The sequence below is a fragment of the Heptranchias perlo genome, chromosome 30 (genome assembly GCF_035084215.1).
Source record: "Heptranchias perlo isolate sHepPer1 chromosome 30, sHepPer1.hap1, whole genome shotgun sequence".
Classification (NCBI taxonomy): domain Eukaryota; kingdom Metazoa; phylum Chordata; class Chondrichthyes; order Hexanchiformes; family Hexanchidae; genus Heptranchias; species Heptranchias perlo.
The window spans coordinates 1,207,046-1,227,092 of NC_090354.1; the positions used below are offsets into that span (position 1 = coordinate 1,207,046).

At 43.2% G+C, this 20,047-nt stretch overlaps 1 protein-coding gene across 1 annotated transcript in view; it reads left to right on the forward strand.

Annotated features, from left to right (window-relative positions):
* The window catches only part of LOC137300216 (zinc finger protein Aiolos-like), a 122,485-nt gene that overhangs the window by 90,890 nt on the left and 11,548 nt on the right, over positions 1-20,047 (forward strand). The window contains exon 7 of the mRNA XM_067969312.1: positions 12,785-12,910. Within this exon, the coding sequence (XP_067825413.1) occupies positions 12,785-12,910 (126 nt within the window). The remainder of the gene's footprint in view (positions 1-12,784; positions 12,911-20,047) is intronic.

Consider the following 20,047-nt stretch of genomic DNA (forward strand, 5'->3'; position numbering starts at 1 on the left):
GGCCAGCCGAAACTTGCGTCCTGCCTGCGCAGGGATCATTGGGCATGGGGTAATAGCGCATCACGCTACCCGTGCCCAAAAACGGCCCCTATCCAATTTTTCCCCCATAGAATCATAGAAAGGTTACAGCACGGAAGGAGGCCGATCGGCCCATCGAGTCTGCGCTGAATGAACCATGTAAAGTAATAGCAGCCCCACAAAAGGATGAATTTTCTTCTCTAGCCCAGCACATCAAAGAAATTCTCCCTTATGCTGCACTGTCGGAGGTGCAGTTAAACCGAGGCCCCGTCTGCCCTCTCGGGTGGATGTAAAAGAAGAGCAAGGGAGTTCTCCTGGTGTCCTGGCCAACATTTATCCCTTAACTAACACCTAAAAACAGATGATCTGGTCATTTAATTCATTGCTGTTCCTGGGACCTTGCTGCGAGTAAATTGGCTGCCACGTTTCCTACATTACAACAGTGACGACACTTCAAAAGTACTTCATTGGCTGAAAAGCACTTTGAGACGTCCTGAGGTTGTGAAAGACGCTATAGAAATGCAAGCTTTTTCTTTCTTTTAGCTGCTGTGATTTAATGCCTTGTAAATGCTCTGAGTGCGTCAGTGTAAACTAAAAGAGAAAAGCTCAAAGGAGCAGGGACCATTGTCATGTACTGTGTCAGCCTTGGCTTAGTGGTAGCACCCTTGCCTCTAAGGCAAAAGGTTATGGGTTCCAGCCCCACTTGATGCTCCAAGACTCCAAGTTCTAGATTATTTAATTTTCTATGCACAAATTGGCTGTCACATTTCATATACAACAGTGACTACAATTCAGAAATATTTCATTGGCTATGAAGCATTTTGAGATGCTGTGAAAGGCGCTAAATAAATGCAAGTTCTTTCTTTTATTGATAAAATAGAGAGTGAGGGAGACGAGAAAGAATGCAACAGAAAGAGAAAGAGGTTGGAATCTAGACCTGGAAGAAAAATTGTCTCTCAGACGACAGGATTTTCTTGTACCTATCCAGGATGCAAGGGAAGTGCTGGATAAATGGAAGCAGTATTCAATTCTTGGACAGAATTGAGCTTAATGGCGAGTTAACGGAAAGACATGCTTAGCTTGAAAGAATGACTAAGCTTCTTGAAGCCTCCTTCTGTGCTGTAAATTTCTATGATTCTTTCTATGAGCTTTAACAGTGGGAAGTGTGGGAGTTCCACTTGAGATCAGAGGAGAAAGTGAAGCCAAGAATGTTGATATATTAAGAACGATTTAGGATTGAGCCATCAAAAGTAAGAGGTGGGAGCTCTTGGTTGCACTTAGGAGAGACAGGACAATTGATTATGTGATCCCACTGCACTGTCAGCAGAACCACTACTCATTGCATGAACGATACACTAGTAGCATAGAGAGCTCCCCCTATGAGCATTTTGCCAGGTAAGTTCAAGATTATTCTTATTCCGCACATTAGCTCAGTTGCGGGGGACGTACCTGATGCAGACACGGGCTATCTGGCGCATGCCAGCAGCTCTTAAAGGGCTGATTTAAAGGGAAGTGTCCTTGTTTCAGCCTTCCTAAACAGCGAGTGCAAGGACATGGCAGGCAAAAGCAAGAGAAGAAAAATTCAGTTTGGAGGCAGGAAGCAGAATCTGGGCAAATGGTGGAATGGCATCGCTGACTGAGTTTATACGATACGCCTGAGGTTTATGTACAACATGCATGAGGCTTGTATATGATACGCGTGAGGTTTGTGTATGATACATATGAGGTTTGTGTACGAAACGCATGAGGTTTGTGTGTGGGAGTTTGCCTTGTTTGGCACTCTCAGGCACCCTTTCTACAACATGGCTGGGTACCACCTCTGGCAGGAGATGACAGCTAGACTCAATGCCGAGTACAGTACCTGCAGAACCAAGAACTGCAGGGACCTTCCAGCTACCCACAGGAATCATAGGAGTCAGCATTATGTTGCCAGTGCTGCATTAAGCAGCGACTGAAGCTTTCATCTACCTGCATATACTTCAACAAAGACCAGCAACACTAAATCCACATTTCCATGATATCTTTGCCTTGACAACACTCTTTTTAAAATGTGACACCCTGTGCATCCTAATAGGTCCTTTCAGTTGCTGACTGAGCCTTTATCCCACTCTTTTATCTCCTGTGGAAGTTTGTGGGTCCCCTCCCTAGCTCCAAAATTTCCTAAATTGCTGCCTAGCAGAGTTTTACGTGTTGGGCAGTGAAACTAATTTTCCGAATGTTTTAAAAATCCAGATACTGCAGACACTGTAAAAACAGCAGGTCAGGCAGCATCTGTGCAGAGAGGTCCTGACGAAGGGCCATAGACCTGAAATGTAAACCCTACGTTCCTCTACCCACAGGTGCTGTCTGAGCTGCTGAGTGTTTCCTAATATTTTGCTGGGCCATTTTCCTGCTGTTTTGTGCACAGCCCAGCTGCTTGAGAAACGTGAGAGCATTATTATGGTGCGTTGTGATAGGCTTGTTTTCATTTGTACGCATGGTCAAATTTATAATGTACAAAATTACCCAAAGCAAATTTGCAGCTCCTACCTTTCTAATTGGAAGACATTATAATCCATAAAAAAGGCAATTAACTTCTTTCTGGGGAAAAAAGGATGAAATATGTACCTGGCAGTGTTTCAGAAAAGGGATTGGATCAATTGGTGGGAAGTTTGGAACTGAAATCATTGAGAAAGGATGGACTGTGTCTAAAAGCACCTGTCTTTCCGTCAATGATCTGGGTTGCTGTTCCTCACTAGTGTGGTGCTTTGTGACATCTCACTGCCTGCCCAGCACCATATGTGATGCTAAACCTCCCGGTCTTACAGCAGCTGAGAACAACTGGAACCTGTTCCCTATATTTTCAGGCACCAAAGAACATTAATTAATTACTTTGCAGAAACGATCGTGGAGAATGTTTGATGAACCAAAACTGTTATCTTTCCTGAGGCATAAAGTTAAGAAACTTGCAGAATTGGTGTGTAATTGGCGAATGAATTTCAACATAGATATGTGTGAGGTGGTGAATTTTGGTAGGAAGAATAAGGAGGCCACATACTGCTTGGATAATAAGAGTCTAAACTGGATAGAGGAGCAAAAGGATCTGGGGGTACAGATATAAAAATCACTAAAAGTAGCGATGCGGATTAGTAAGGCCATAAAAAAGGCAAATCAAACATTAGGGTTCATTTCTAGAGGGATAGAATTGAAAAGCAAAGAAATTATGTGGAACTTGTATGGAACCTTGGTTAGACCACACTTGGAATATTGTGCACAGGTCTGGTCTCCATATAATAGAAAGGATATAGAGGCACTGGAGAAGGTGCTAAAAAGATTCACAAGAATGCTACCAGATCTGAGAGGATATCCTTATCAGGAAAGGCTGAACAGGCTGGGGCTCTTTTCTCTAGAAAAGAGAAGGCTGAGGGGTGACCTGTTAGAGGTCTTTAAGATAATGAAAGGGTTTGATAGGGTAGACATAGAGAAAATGTTTCCACTTGTGGGAGAGTCCAAAACTAGAAGTCATAAATATAAAATAGCTGCTAATAAATCCAATAGGGAATTCAGGAGAAACTTCTTTGCCCAAAGAGTGGTTAGAATGTAGAACTCGCTATCACAAGGAGTAGTTGAGGTGAATAGCATGGATGCATTTAAGGGGAAGCTGGATAAACACATGAGGGAGAAAGGAATAGAAAGATATGCTGATAGGGTGAGATGAAGTAGGGAGGGAGGAGGCTCGTGTGGAGCATAAACACCGGCATAGATCAGTTGGGCCGAATGGCCTGTTTCGATGTAACTTGATGTAAAAATCGCGTAACTATTTTAAAATAGTGTGACAAACACCCAATTTGCAATGCTTTGCTTTGGTCAAGCAGCAAGATGGAAGGTGGGGAATTCAGAAGGAGGTTCCTCCCCAGGGAGACCAGGAAATGAGTAAAAACGAGGCAGTGTTACTTTCAAAAATAAAAAAAAAGGCCCTCATTAACTCAGACAGTTCTTCAATCATTATCCATTGCCAGTTGTGTAACATTACTTTTCAAATAGACCAAATTCACAAATTAAAATATTTACAAATGGTGAGCATTTCAAAATGTGAAATTCCAAGACACAGAAACCAGCCATTTCCTTTTGAAGCTGTCAGTAGCAAACTTATCCTGAAATCAAACAGATTTCTTTTTATGTAATTATTATCGGAGGATCCCAGCTGCTTTTGATAGTAATCGTTGTTAATCAGATAGGCAGTTGTGATTGCAAAATAATCTACCTCTGTGCACATCCCTCTATCACAAGCCAACCACATTACATATCTAACAGGAAATGAGCATTTTCCTTTATTTGTACTCTGCATAGGTGGTTGAACCTGGTGTTTTTCGCCATTGTACTTCTGACAAATATGAAATAATCTAGGTTTCGGCTGGACATCAAGCAATGACGTTTGTGGCAGGAACAGTTTTTCTGTATAGTGGTTCAAAATGTGCCAGTTCATTAATAAACCACGGTTAATTTCAAGTGCAGATGACTGCAGGTGAATCTATGCTCGACTGAAGCCAAACTCTTTCCTGTTATATAGAATCCCACTAAATGAAACCACCTTCACATTCACTCTCTCATATCGAATTCCAAGGGGTAGATTTTAGCTGCAGGCATGGGATGGGCGGGTAGCGGGCAGAACGACTCCCCACTCCTACCAGCAGGACTCCTAGTCCATTTCAAGGTCTGGGCCACGTTGCCAAGCTGCCAATGAGCTGCACACCCGGAACTGCCGTCCTGCTGCGGAACTGCGGCCCGGAGGCTGATCTGTCCAGTGGGCAGGTAGGTTTGTCTGTGGAGGGGGTGACGATCCGGATTCTTTCCCCTCAGTCTGGTTCAGTAATAACTGAAGTCGAATACATTTTAAAGTCCAACACATCTTTAATAGCAGGGTTCTTAGTCTGCAGCATTGATTTGGACTCCTGATAGAGTCCCTCTATGCTGGCAGAGCAAGAACAAAAACATACAGAAATCCACACGTTTTTATACAGATGAATAGGGTTGGAACATACTTAACGAGGGTCAACACCAATCATAAGCCGGGCACAGGTTGCCATGCGAGGTTACATTATTTCCGACCAATCATAAATCGTCCATGTGCTGATCATGCTGCTGTTAGACATCAAAGGGGATACTTCCTCACTTTCCAACTTGGAATGTTCTTCCCTGTTCCTTCTGTTCCTTATCTCCCAACCTGGAATGTCTTTCAACTTTGGCTAAGCTCGTTCCCTATATTGATCTGCCATAAACATGGAGACATTCAGACCAGTCCTTGACTCACATCAAAGACCTATCATTGATAAGACAATGCAGGCCTGCTGACTAAGCAAACATATGGCCCAGCAGGAGGGCCAGGCCACTTGTATCAATCTCAGTTACTAACTAATTAACCCTTTCTAACCATTTTGCATTCTGCTTCTTTGCCACGTAGGCATTTTAATATTTTACCGAAAACTGACCACGTAGGGATTCTCAGGGGCAGGGGACGATTGCAGAGGTGGGTAGCCCAGGGTGCCATCAGGCCACATTATTTTTGTGGAGCCCGTTTTAGGGCCTTTGCCTCTGCACCGCCCAGTCCAACTGGCGGAGTGTGCACGGCCCACACTGTGCCCATTTTCCCTCCAAATTGCATCAGGGTCCTATGTACCTTATAGGACACTGATTTGCATGCAGTAATATGTCTGTTGCCTGATTCAGGTGGGTGCTGTGCCATCCAGCAGGAGGCCCCAATAAATATCACATCAAGGCCAGTGGTTTTTGCCGGGCAGGCTGACTTAAATCAGCCCTCAATAGTCTACGCTCCCTTCCCATTCACTCCCACACTATAGAATTTTTAAAAATTCATTCATGGGATGTGGGCGTCGCTGGCGAGGCCAGCATTTATTGCCCATCCCTAATTGCCCTTGAGAAGGTGGTGGTGAGCCGTCTTCTTGAATCGCTGCAGCCCGTGTGATGAAGGTTCTCCCACAGCGCTGTTAGGAAGGGAGTTCCAGGATTTTGACCCAGCGATGAAGAAGGAACGGCGATATATTTCCAAGTCGGGATGGTGTGTGACTTGGAGGGGAACGTGCAGGTGGTGTTGTTCCCATGTGCCTGCTGCCCTTGTCCTTCTAGTTGGTAGAGGTCATGGGTTTAGGAGGTGCTGTCGAAGAAGCCTTGGCGAGTTGCTGCAGTGCATCCCGTAGATGGTACACACTGCGACCATGATGCACCGGTGGTGAAGGGAGTGAATGTTTAGGGTGGTGGATGGGATGCCAATCAAGTGGGCTGCTTTGTCCTGGATGTTGTCGAGCTTCTTGAGTGTTGTTGGAGCTGCACTCATCCAGGCAAATGGAGAGTATTCCATCACACTCCTGACCTGTGCCTTGTAGATGGTGGAAATGCTTTGGGGAGTCAGGAGGTGAGTCACTCACTGCAGAATACCCAGCCTCTGACCAGCTCTTGTAGCCACAGTATTTATGTGGCTGGTTCAGTTAAGTTTCTGGTCAATGGTGACCCCATTGATGTTGATGGTGGGGGATTCGGCGATGGTAATGCCGTTGAATGTCAAGGGGAGGTGGTTAGACTCTCTCTTGTTGGAGATGGTCATTGCCTGGTTACTTGCCTGGCACGAATGTTACTTGCCACTTATCAGCGCAATCCTGAATGTTGTCCAGGTCTTGCTGCATGTGGGCACGGACTGCTTAATTATTCGAGGGGTTGCGAATGGAACTGAACACTGTGCAATCATCAGCGAACATCCCCTTTTCTGACCATATGATGGAAGGAAGGTCATTGATGAAGCAGCTGAAGATGGTTGGGCCGAGGACACTGTAATATTCCAATAGTCTAAGTCCCTTCCCATTCATTCCCATACTATAGAATCCCAACAGTCCAAGCCCCTTTCCCATTCATTGCCACAATATGGAATCCCAACAGTCTAAGCCCCTTTCCCATTCATTCCCACAATATAGAGTTCCAACAGTCTAAGCCCCTTTCCCATTCATTCCCACAATATAGAGTTCCAACAGTCTAAGCCCCTTTCCCATTCATTCCCACACTATAGAATTCCAACAATCTAAGCCCCTTCACACTTACTCCCACACCATAGAATCCCAACAGTCTATAAGCCCCTTTCCCATTCACTCCCATACTGTAGAATCCCAACAGTCTAAGCCCCTTTCCCATTCACTCCCATACTGTAGAATCCCAACAGTCTAAGCCCCTTTCCCATTCACTCTCACCACATAGGTTTTCAATAGACCAAACCTCTTCTTTTAGCATCTTCCCCACACAGCTGGAGCAGAGCAGGCTAATCAGCTGGTCACACTAACTATACAGTGGGTGACAGGGTCTAGTAATGTTTCTGAAAGTGGTCTATATTGATGTTGGCTGGCAGCTTTATTGCTATTATAACTGACATTATGTGGAGATGCCGGTGATGGACTGGGGTTGACAATTGTAAACAATTTTACAACACCAAGTTATAGTCCAGCAATTTTATTTTAAATTCACAAGCTTTCGGAGGCTTCCCCCTTCGTCAGGTGAACGATGTGAACGATGTTTTTTCACATCGTTCACCTGACGAAGGGGGAAGCCTCCGAAAGCTTGTGAATTTAAAATAAAATTGCTGGACTATAACTTAGTGTTGTAAAATTGTTTACAATAACTGACATTGATTGACACCGTTATGCAGTTGATGCTCATAGCTAGCCATTAGCTTGTTTTCTGCACCAGTTAACTGCTCTGCAACCAATGCACAATACCATTACCACAGTCGACCTTTATCTCAGCACCAACTGATGCCTATACTCATTTTCCTTGTTTGACGCCACAGATTGCAACTAAAGATTCCAAGGTACATTTGGTGTCGTGCCTTGCACTAGCCAGCCAACAGTTTCCAAATGTATGGAGCCTTCACTATTCCTGAGGCAATTATTTTCAAAGCATGACACCTCTACCTATTAGATTTGTCTCAGATTCTCTGGTTGCAACTGCCTGGACCAGCTCCAAACACAGTCCCGGATAAATCAGTAGGGATTGATAGAGAAAGAAAGCATAAGGAGAACGCCACCAACCAGCCTCTAATATGTTCGAGTGCCGCAAGCATTTCAGCACCAACTTGTGCTGAGCTTCACTCGGGCGTTTCACCCAACAAGGTGATGTCCCAGCCATGAGAAGGGCACAACCAACATTTCTGGGGACACTGAGCCATACGGCTGATTCTGCCATGTCCAGGGACTTGCTGATAGTGTCAGCCCTCTGCCATTCTCTACTAATGATGTGGGAGATGCCGGTGATGGACTGGGGTGGACAAATGTAAGGAATCTTACAACACCAGGTTATAGTCCAACAGTTTTATTTGAAAATTACAAGCTTTCGGAGCTTACCTCCTTCGTCAGTTTCAAATAAAACTGTTGGACTATAACCTGGTGTTGTAAGATTCCTTACAATTCTCTACTAAAGCCTCTAACTACAATGCCCCTCCTTCAGCTGGTCGAGCAGGGTGAGCAGTGTGTTAGTTAAGGAGTTCTTCTGTAATGTGCCAATCAGTGGCCGGGCTTTAGATGGTGACAGTGACACAGAACCATTTTTCACACTTCTCCCTTTTTTATTTTGTAAAACACAACCTGCTGGGGGGGTCGGTGTGATGCTGGATTGAACTACTTGTTTGATTTGTCCAGACGTTGGTCACCTCCTCTTCCCTGCACAACCATCCATGGTCCAGCAGGAAACCCCTTTTTCACAGACTTTCCGTCCTGTTTATTGACCCTGCATCGTCTGAAATGCCTGTTGGATTTGGAGAATGAGGGTTAAAGACTCTCCCGAGGAGGAGTGCAAGTACACGCAGGGATTGTAATGATCGGACACAGGATGCCCCTGAAGCAGTGCTCTGAGACTCCAGCACGTTTCTCAGCTTCAAGAAAGGGACAGGTTTTATTTGTGATACTTCATGCTTACCAAGAAATCAGGAGGATACTGTCCCATTCTAGATATCTGAACCTTTTAACAAATTCTTGAAAAGGGAAAGGTTCAGGATGATAACACTGCCTCAAGTTACTCATGCAGTGAGTCCAGGGAACTGGTTGGTCACCGTCAATCTCAAAGGTACTTGCTTCCTCATCCCCATTTGGCTTTGTCACTGTGGGTATCTCTCGTTCAATTTCCAGGGTAGCTGCAGCCAATACAAGGTGTTTCTAAGGTCCATGGGTGTACGTAAAGTGGTCATGGTCACAGCTGATATCAGAATGCTTGTACTGAGATGGCTTGTTGTTGAGAAACTACTGGGACAACTGTCCAGCAGGTACGCTCATTCCAGGTGATAAAGTCCAGCTGTGTCATCTCATTGGAGACAAAGTAGGTCACAGTAGGGTATATTTTTCAAGTCCTTGTTTGTTGCCAGTGCATATCGGAAAACCAGGGATGCACTGCCTGCAATGTTTCGATTCAAGCTGCCAGCAAGCGAAGGCTCAGGTAAATCTAGCCTAATGTTATTTCAAACATTCTTGGGAGAGGATTTCCTGCTCTCAGACTGGTTTGCAGTCCTTTGGAGATTGATGCTCTCCTTTCTTGAGGGGTCAGAAATTTCAGTAACCACTCTCTCCACTTATGAGGTGACTACAGATGAACCTCTTCCACTGATGGTCTCCTCACAAATCACAGTGATTACTGTCAGTGGAGATAGACCAGCCCCTGTGATGGAACCAAGGCAGAGATCCCTGGAACACAGTGCTCTCTGGAAGGGCAACTTTTTGCAACCACCAACTCATCAATTGACACTGGGTCTTACTCAATGAGTTTCAGGATCAGGCTGTGCAGCTTAAATTTAAAAAAAACTAGCTGACCGAGGAAGCCTGTCATTTCCCTGTACCTGCCATTAGTCTAAAGGTTAAAAATGTGATCATTTTATTTCCCTTTATGTAAAATTTCCATTTTATTAAATAGGGCACTACATTCAGATACGATCACATCATGTCCCCTTTATATAGGTCACGGCATCTGATCTGTGACGTGCTGCTACAATCTTTTTATTTCTCATTTCAAAACCCTGCACTGCAGCAATTCTCCAGCAGTCAAACATAGACTTAAAGACATAATATATATGTAGATATATATAAAAGTATTTAGTAAGAGTATAATTGAAAGAGTTCGCTGGTTCCATCCTGTTCTGCAGTTTGCTGTTCCAGGTTATCTAATCGGACGGTTGCTCGAGCTAAGAGGACATTCAGAGTTCAAAGGGTTGTTAGTTGTTTCAGGTTTGTAATGCCAACCTGCAGGATTTTTAAGTCTTTATTATCGACCAGTGTCTTAAAACTTTGAGTATCTGTAAATTCAGAGTTAGAGGGAACACAAACCAGGAAAGCCTGACTGGGATCAGGTAACTTCAACTGGGATATGCAGCAAGGCCACAGTCTGGAACAGAAATTTCAGCAGAGTGTAGTGAATGAAGCTTGCTTTTCACCCCCAGGTTAAAGAAGGTTGGCATGGGAGTAAGGCACTCCATAATATTGTGATCTCTGCCTATAATATCAGCAAATAATAAAATAGAGACTTGCATTTATATAGCGCCTTTCACAACCTCAGGACGTCCTGAAGCGCTTTACAGCCAATGAAGTACATTTTTGAAGCGTAGTCACTGTTGTAATGTAGGAAACGCAGCAGCCAATTTGCGCACAGCAAGATCCCAGAAACAGCAATGTGATAATGACCAGATCATTTGTTTAGGTGTTGGTTGACGGATGAATGTTGGCCAGCACACCGGGGAGAAGTTGCCTGCTCTTGAACAGTGCCATGGGATCTTTTATATCCACCTGAGAGGGCAGAGGGGGCCTCGACTTAACGTTTCATCCAAAAGACGGGACTTCCGACAGTGCAACGCTCCCTCAGTGCTGCACTAGTGTGTTAGCCTAGATTTTGTGCTCAAGCCTCTGGAGTGGGACTTGAACCCATGACCTTCTGACTAAGAGGTGAGGGAGCTGACACACAATAAGGAACTTCCACCTGATGGAAGATGCTGGTGGTATACTTACTCTTTCCCCTCAGAGCCCTCCATTTCAGGTCTTCACAACTGCCATAAATGAGATCCATAAATGAATGGCTGCACTGAAAGTCCTGTACACTCACATCCTGCTGTGTGTCTAAATGAGGAAACTCCAGTGCTGGTCCAGCCCTACCACATGTAAAGCAGCACAATACCAAATCCATTTCCTGGTCACTGCCAATATAGAAACTGTTAGCTCAATAAACCATCTAGCATTCAAGGCATTGGTTGGTGCAGTGGATTAGACACACTCTTGCCCTCCGGGACGTGGGTTTGGATCCAGCCCGGAGAAAGGCAGCTTACTAAGGAATGTGGACAGTTTATTGATTTCAGTCCAGACACACAAACGTTTAGAATTAATTCTTCAAAAATTGCATTTTGATATAATAATGAATTCCGATGTTTTAAACATCTGGTTCCTGAAGCTTCTGCAGCTCCTTCACATACAGAGCAATTTTATTCATCCTCTCAGCTGGTGGGGGGGGGCACAGTGCGGGGGAGGGTGCACAGTGGGAAGGGGGGGGTGTCTTTACATAGAAATTACAACACAGAAACTGACCGTTAGCCTCAACCAGTCGGTGGTGGTATTTATCCTCCACATGAGCAGTAGTCCTGCTCCCATGTGCCCGCCCTGTCCCCCATATCCATTTATTCTTGATGTCTTAGGAACATTAACTGATGTTTGTTACATGAGGTTTTCTCCCAAGAAGCGAGTACATTCTCAGAACTCTCTCTGACATGCTGAAGGGCAGGTTTATTTTGCCTTTTCAGCCACTATGGCAGGTTTACATTTATCGTTATTTGTACTTGGAATGTGGGAAGCATTGGGAAATCAGTATTAATTGCCCATCCCTAGCTGTCCTGAGGGCACGGAGACTCACCGTTACAGCAATATAACAAAAATAAAAAGCTGCACACGCTGGAAATCTGGGAAAGAAAAAGAAAATTACTTCAAAAGTAAAGGCTGAACATCCTCTTTTCTCAAAATACTGGGGAACGTTTGTCTGTCTCTGTAGTTGATACCCTGCTGATGAAATCACACAACGCACAACTTTAAAACATGAATTAAATACAAAGGAAAATGGGCAATTTTCCATTTTTGTTAAAAGGAATTTCAGCGGCAGAATTCTTCCTGCATGTCACCTGGACCATTCCGGGTCATTAACAGATGTATTCATGATTCTAAAATTCTGGCATTAGTGATCCTGTAATCTGACCAATGCAGAAAATAAATTGAACTCATTTTGATGCAAGTTGCTGCATGAGTAAGTACAGCCTGTGAAACTGCGTGAGTTCCACACTGACTCTTCTGGAGATAACATAATGCTGGATAAATTGTAAAACTACCCATCATTACTATTATTGTAGCTGGTACATTTTCACCAGATTAAGAACTGTCTTATTTTAGAACAGAAATACTTCAGAGTTTAGCAGACTGAGTCAGAATTACAGAAGTTAATGCTGATCTGGCAAGTTTTTCTCACTGTCTCCCTCTCTTTTCACCCCAAGCCCGGTTTTTATCCGTTACTTCCTCCATTGATGAAAGCACGCTGATATCAGTGTATCTCCAGCATAACTTTGGTAACCACAAGGTCTCTCTCCATTCCCCCACTCGCCATAGCCAGTGCCCGTGGTGCTGGCAAGTCATTACGTCACAGCTTCCTTCCACCTGCCACACAAACTCTGCTCAGAGGTGAAACCTCATGTTATTCTGTTGATTTTTTTTTTCTCTTTTAGCAGAGACTGAAGAAGTTCGACAGCACAGCCTGAAGGCAGAGATGGGTTCCGAGAGAGCTCTGGTCCTGGACAGGCTCGCTAGCAATGTCGCCAAGCGGAAAAGCTCAATGCCTCAAAAATTTATTGGTAAGAACTTAGACGCTTTATTTTAGCCATTGTAAGTAAGCTGGCTTCTGACGCCCACAAGTTCCTGCAAATGAAGCTGAGGATTTTGACACACTCATGTTTGCAATGTGCTCTTATTTTCATAAATGGCAGTGTAGCTTTTTCTGGTGTTCTTGTACCAATGATCAACCTTCACAGAAATAGAACTCTAATAACTGGCTGCTGTAGAGTTAGTAATTGCTGCACTATTGGAAATATTTATACAATTCAAGAATGCATCTAGGTTGGAGTTTTAAAACTTTTTGGGGATTGTTTTTTCAAAAAAAAAGTGATATTTTTGTAGTCAATTTAAAAAAAGTTATGTTGAGTAAATTGCTACTGTGTACATGGTAACCTACAAACACTGCCTATAGAGTGTGTACATGGTAACCTACAGACACTGCCTATAGAGTGTGTACATGGTAACTTACAAACACTGTTTATGGAGTGTGGACATGGTAACCTACAGACACTGTCTATGGAGTTGTGTACAATTAATGTGCAGACACTGTCTATAGAGTATGTACAATTGATGTACAGACACTGTCTATTGAGTGTGTACAATTAATGTATAGACACTGTATATAATGTAATGTTTATTGACAATTCACTAAATTTAAACATTTTTGGTTCATTGAGGAATTTCAACATCTGAAAGACTTGAGACCCAATTTCCTGCCACATTATCCGGGAATGTCAGAACATTACTTATTGACTAATTTATATATAACTTTTGTTAAAGATTCACCAACTTGAGTTTTATCAACAGGGTCCCACTTTTAAACAAGAAGATAAGCTCCAGTGAGATAAAACAGTTATTTCAATTAATGCTAATTAAAATGAACAATGCTGTCCTTAGTCAAAGAACAGATCTGGGAAACGAAGGGTGAATTATATTAAACATTCAGTAGCTCCTACTGCAAAACACTTATCATTTCAGTCTCATAGGAAACCCAGAAGCTGGTTCAGTCCTTGTATTTTGTGCTCATTGTGCTCTCTGTTTTAATATTCTAATCTGTAGTTTTCTCTTGTGTTGCCGTTTGTCATGTTTGAAATTCTACGTGTGCTGCTGATTTTAAAAACCAAAAATGCTTTACAATTTATATGAATACATTTACTGACATGCTAATCATTTTAGAAAAAAAAAGAAAAATATTTGAAACAATTTATACTTTATTAAGATTTTCCACTGTTTTGAGCATTCAGACATTTAGCCAGTAGATTTCAACTTTGAGAATCAAATCAATACCTAGAGACTTTAGGGTAGAGCTTCCGATCGGCGAAATTATAGTCAAATGCTTAAAGAGCTTGTATTACATTCCTCTGTGCGATATTTTTACCGATTCAATCAATTTAAATGGATTGACACCTGTGTAAAAATAGCGCACACAGGCACATAATATCAGCTCGCACTGTGTTTGTATGTGGGCTTCACCCATCAAGAGTTCTTCCATTTTGGTTTGGGCAAAGTTCTGTTTGTGTAGATCGCATCTCAGTGGGGATATTTGTAGAATATTTACCTATTAGATAATGAAAAAGCAAATAGCACTGTGTGAAATATCAGGGCATTAAGAGCCTAGCCTTGCACAAATAAGGTACCGACACAATTGTGAAATGTCACGTTGCATCAGTCTGTTTTCTTTCCAGCTGAATGTTGATCTGCAGTAGTGAACGGGTTAACTTAGCACATCAAATAAAATCACCCAAGGCGTAATATTATAGTTTCAGTCAGGCAGCAGTAGCAAGGGATAAAAATACTAAACACTATGACACCTCTGCCTGTGGTGTTTTAACCCTTTTAAAGTTTCTAGGAGTTCTCTCTCTCTACAACACAACCCCTAAAGATTTTCACTCGATGCAAGAAGTACTTTTGCTGCATCTGTTTTTTTTAAAAACTTTTTCTCTGAATTTTTTCCAGTTTATATCGACGTTTGTGCCCAGCTATTTACCGCTAAAGGATATTTTGCAAAGAGTTTGTGGGAGTGATTCTGCAAAGCTGCATTGAAGCCCAGTAACTGTGTTAATGTGGATCAAAGTGCCAGAGTTCTTTTCCTGTTCGCAGGAGGTTGATTCACACCGGTTTTTCTAAACGCTGTTATCTGTTTTTTTAAATAAAAATAAGACAGAAAGTAACAAGTATCCAACCAAGCCGATCTTAACAATCACTCTCATCTGCTGAAGATCTCCTGACATTTATATTACCCGTAAATGTAAGAACAATGTGATAGATATCTGTATGTTTCACTCATTTAAACCAAACCCACAACAGCATTTGGACTGTGCGCTTTTTAGTAGGGAGAGGGAAGAAGTGTTATCCTCAGCCACAGGGTCAGAGTCCTTCATATCATGCTGATGAGGCATTAAGCTTGTGAGTCACTACTCTCAGTTTCAAATTAATGTGTAAGTAAACAGAGATGGTGGGTCTGTAATATAAATTGCTTTCTGCTACAGGCTCAAGGCTTATATATGCTATGCGCAGATCAGACAAAGTACACCTTCACAGTACACAGCTTATATATTGTATACAGAAGAGACAGGGTTAATATATAACATGCAGGAGAGACAGGGCTAATATATACCATGCAGGAGGGACAGGGCTAATATATACCATGCAGGAGAGACAGGGTTAATATATACCATGCAGGAGGGACGGGGTTAATATACGCCATGCAGGAGAGACAGGGCTAATATACACCATGCAGGAGGGACAGGGTTAATATACACCATGCAGGAGGGACAGGGTTAATATACACCATGCAGTAGGGACAGGGTTAATATATACCATGCAGGAGGGACAGGGTTAATATATGCCATGCAGGAGGGACAGGGTTAATATACACCATGCAGTAGGGACAGGGTTAATATATACCATGCAGGAGGGACAGGGTTAATATACACCATGCAGTAGGGACAGGGTTAATATATACCATGCAGGAGGGACAGGGTTAATATATGCCATGCAGGAGGGACAGGGTTAATATACACCATGCAGGAGAGACTGGGTTAATATATGCCATGCAGGAGGGACAGGGTTAGTATACACCATGCAGGAGGGACAGGGTTAATATATACCATGCGGGATTGATGGGGTTAATATATACCATGCAGGAGAGATAGGGTTAATATATGCCATGCAGGAGGGACAGGGTTAATATATGCCATGCAGGAGGGACAGGGTTAGTATACACCATGCAGGAGAGACAGGGTTAATATATACCATGCAGGATTGATGGGGTTAATATATACCATGCAGGAGGGACGGTTAATATATGCCATGCAGGAGGGACAGGGTTAATATATACCATGCAGGAGGGACAGGGTTAATATATGCCATGCAGGAGCGACAGGGTTAATATACACTGCACAGTTTCTCCCACTCCCAGCAGGAGAGTACTGGGTTGCCATGGCGTTCCCACTCCCAGTGGAAGAGCACTGGATTTCGATTCAGTTCCCGCTCCCAGGAACTTTCCTCCTTCAGTTGGAACCTGCAGTATTGTGGCTTCCTTATGCAGCTGCTGACTGAAGGAAGAGAATAGCCCTTCTGGGATCAGAGGCTGCTTTTCAATCCAGTGTGCTTCTGCTGGGACCAGGAGCAGCCTATATCTAGTGTGTTCCTGCTGGGATTGGGTGCTACCTATCAATCTGGTGTGTTCATGCTGGGATTGGGTGCTGCCTGACAATCCGGTGTGATCCTGCTGGGATGGGGTGCTGCCTAACAATCCGGTGTGTTCATGCTGGGATCAGATGCTGCCTAACGATCCGGTGTGATCCTGCTAGGATGGGGTGCTGCCTAACAATCCAGTGTGATCCTGCTGGGATCGGGTGCTGCCTAACAGTCTGGTGTGAAACAGGTTGTAAAGCTGCTACTAAAACAGCCACCGAAGGATCCTCTCTTTCTCCTGGAGGGAGCAGAGCTGTGTGGGCCGGCTTTGGCCCTCAGGTTGGACCCCCATCAGTCTATGGCAAGCTGACTGGGTTTGACAAAGGACACTATTTTCCACCTATTGTGTAGCAAACAGTAATGTGTGACATTGCAGCCATTCCAATTACTGGCGTTACTTACTGTTTGAATGGAATAGAAGAGTGGGGTCTGTTCCCTATACATTTCCGGAGTAATATCCCTCGGGCCCTGTGACTCCAGCCAGGACTGGATGCTGATAGTTGCTGCTATTTGTCTCAGCCTTTGACTACCCTTTTCTGTTCACACAGTGCGGAAACCACTGGGAAAAATGCTTTTACCTTGGATACAAAAAGTGTATTGGCCACAGGAAATTCGCTTCTTAATCTCTAAAAAAGTATTGATTTTTCAGCATTTTTCTATTTTTCTTTTAATTAAAACTAGCAGCAAACAATCAGCATAAAACCCACTAATCACATTTCATTTGCCTCATTTTGTATTACATCGAGTCTACAGCACAGAAACAGGCCCAGCATTTATACTCCACTCGAACATTGTTCCTCTCTACATTATCTAACCCTATCAGCATACCATTCTATTCCTTTCTCCCTCATTTGCTTATCTAGCTTCCCCTTAAATGTATTGGCAGCAAAGCTGAAGGAATCGTAGAATCATAGAAAGGTTACAGCACAGGAGGAGGCCGTTCGGCCCATCGAGTCTGCGCCAGCTCTATGCAAGACCAGTCCAGCTAGTCCTACTCCCCCGTCCTATCCCCAGAAAGCTGTAATGCTATTTGAGATTTAGCCCTCCCTGAGTGGAGGAAGAGGGGCTAACTCAAGGAATGAGGACATAGACAGACTCAGTGAGTGGGCAAAACTATGGCAGATGGGAGTGCAATGTGGGCAAGTGTGAGGTCATCCACTTTGGAGACAAGAAAGATAGATCAGAGTATTTTCAAAATGGTGAGAAACTAGGAACTGTAGAGGAGCAGAGAGATTTGGCAGTCTAAGTTCACAAATCATTAAAAGCTACAGATACAAAAAGCAATCAGAAAGGCTAGTATCTCCAGGGAGCTGGAATACAAACGGAAGGAAATTATGCAACAGCTGTACAGAGCCTTGGTCGGACCCCATCTGGAGATACTGCGTTCAGTTTTGGGCACCGCACTTAAGGAAGCATATATTGGCCTTGGAGGAGGTGCAGCACAGATTCACCAGAATGAGACCAGGGCTTAAAGGGTTAAATTATGAGGCCAGGTTGCATAAACCTGGCTTGTATTCAATGCTTTATCATATAATCCTTATTTTTCGCTGGGAATGAATTGCCATGAAACGTAATAAAAGTCACCAATCTACCTCTCCACTCCCCAATCAGACACACAAAACACAAAAATTAAACTGAGAAATGAAACCAAAATATTTGCTCAACTGGGTGCCCTGTGCAATTTTTTCTGGTCTTTCTGTGTTTTCAGGAGCCACAGGGGTTAATCTTGTGAGATATTCGTCTGTGGTCCATTGCTTCTGGCTGTATCCAGGTTTAATGCCAGTTGTCAAGTACAAATGAAACTTTACTGTTGCTAACCCAGTTCCTGGTGACTGCACAGTGCTAAATTGTCCATAACTGAGCACAAATTTGTTCCGAGGGGTCATAGGGACAGCTGATGTGGTTTTCTGCTTTGCCTTGCATCTCCCCTGTGCTGTACCTGATCTGGAAATGCTTGACATTGATACAGGCCCATAAATGAAAACTATGTTCTCAGCAGTGATGTCTCTCACGTTGGTGAGAACAAAATTACCAAAAATGGCTAAATTAAAATGTCACATTCAGTGCCACTGTCACTGGGAGGAACTCTAATCTGTGCTTTTGTTGCCTTCTAAAAGCATTCACATCAAAGATTATGTTGCTGTCAGAATTTTATCATGATGCACCAGTAGCAATATATTGTCTAAGATGTTAAACTTGATGTTGTTAATGAACATTTTTATTGTTTCACAATAGGAGCTGCAGCTCTTAAAATACAGGGAGACAGAGCCTCCTACCGTACAAAATCACAGTGTAATGGAATCAAGCTCTTCATTCAGTGATAGAACTGTAAACTGGCATTTGCACAGATTTTCACCTTGTAGTTTGAAGTTTTTAACAGTGGATATTAATTCAATGTCTGCCTGTTTCCATTCGTGTTAAGTATTCCTGTAAATTTAAACAAACTGCACTATTTTGCTGGATCAACAACAACCTGTGTGAAACAAACACTGCTGAGTTTGAATTTAACCATGATTTGAAGGTGGTGAGAATTTCAGTTGCAAATACTTGTAAATTTCCACTTACATTGTGCAGAAGTGGTCACTGCAGAGCAGTTTTATGAAGCACTGATTTTCGTGTTGCAGACTTCCCCTCTGCCATCTGTTAATACCTGTGTCCCTTTCTAAAAGGAGGGGCTTTTCCGTTTCACTAAACGCCAAGGAACAATGCAAGAAAGCTCGGAGCAATAAGACAATTTAGCTTACCAAACCCACTCCTTCAACAGTCCGTGTACAATCTACCCTATCATGGGCTCTATGTCTCTTTGGGGGAAAGTTCAATATAAATACTTCCTGAACCCCAAAAGGAATCAAGAAAATCTCTGAATATTAATCCATCCTCACGTTTCCCCTATTTAACCCTTAAAGTAACTCTTCCCCAGGTCCCAGCACAGGAACCGACATTGCCCCAGCATTATACTATTTGATTTTTTCAGTCTGTACCTATTCCTAATCCTGATTCCAATCAGATAGTTATCCGCCTGCCCTTTGAAGGAGTCTGTCCTACTGCTCCATAGGGGAACGTTTTTCCTTATCTCCAGTCTCACTGGAGGTTTGTTCATTAGTCTGAGTGCATACAGCTGTACCACTTATACTTCTCACCCCTGGATCATGTCTCCCTGCGATCTTCTTTCTTCCAGTGAGAATACATTAAGCTCAGCCAGTGAGTAACTTCTTATAACGTGAGGCCCAAGTCCCGCAATGTGGACCAGAGATGGAGTTACTGGATCTGTCTTTGTTATGTGGTTTAAAATGGTAAACATTACCAAAAGCACAAAATGGTGTCTGACTAGTGCAACCGTGTACTTCAAACAGGGCTATTTTATGCAGCTTTGAGGAGAGAGCTGAAAAGTGAAAGATAGTGGCAGAGAAATAGGAAGAAACAGAAGACTGAAAAGAATGAAGAGAACAACAGTGAAA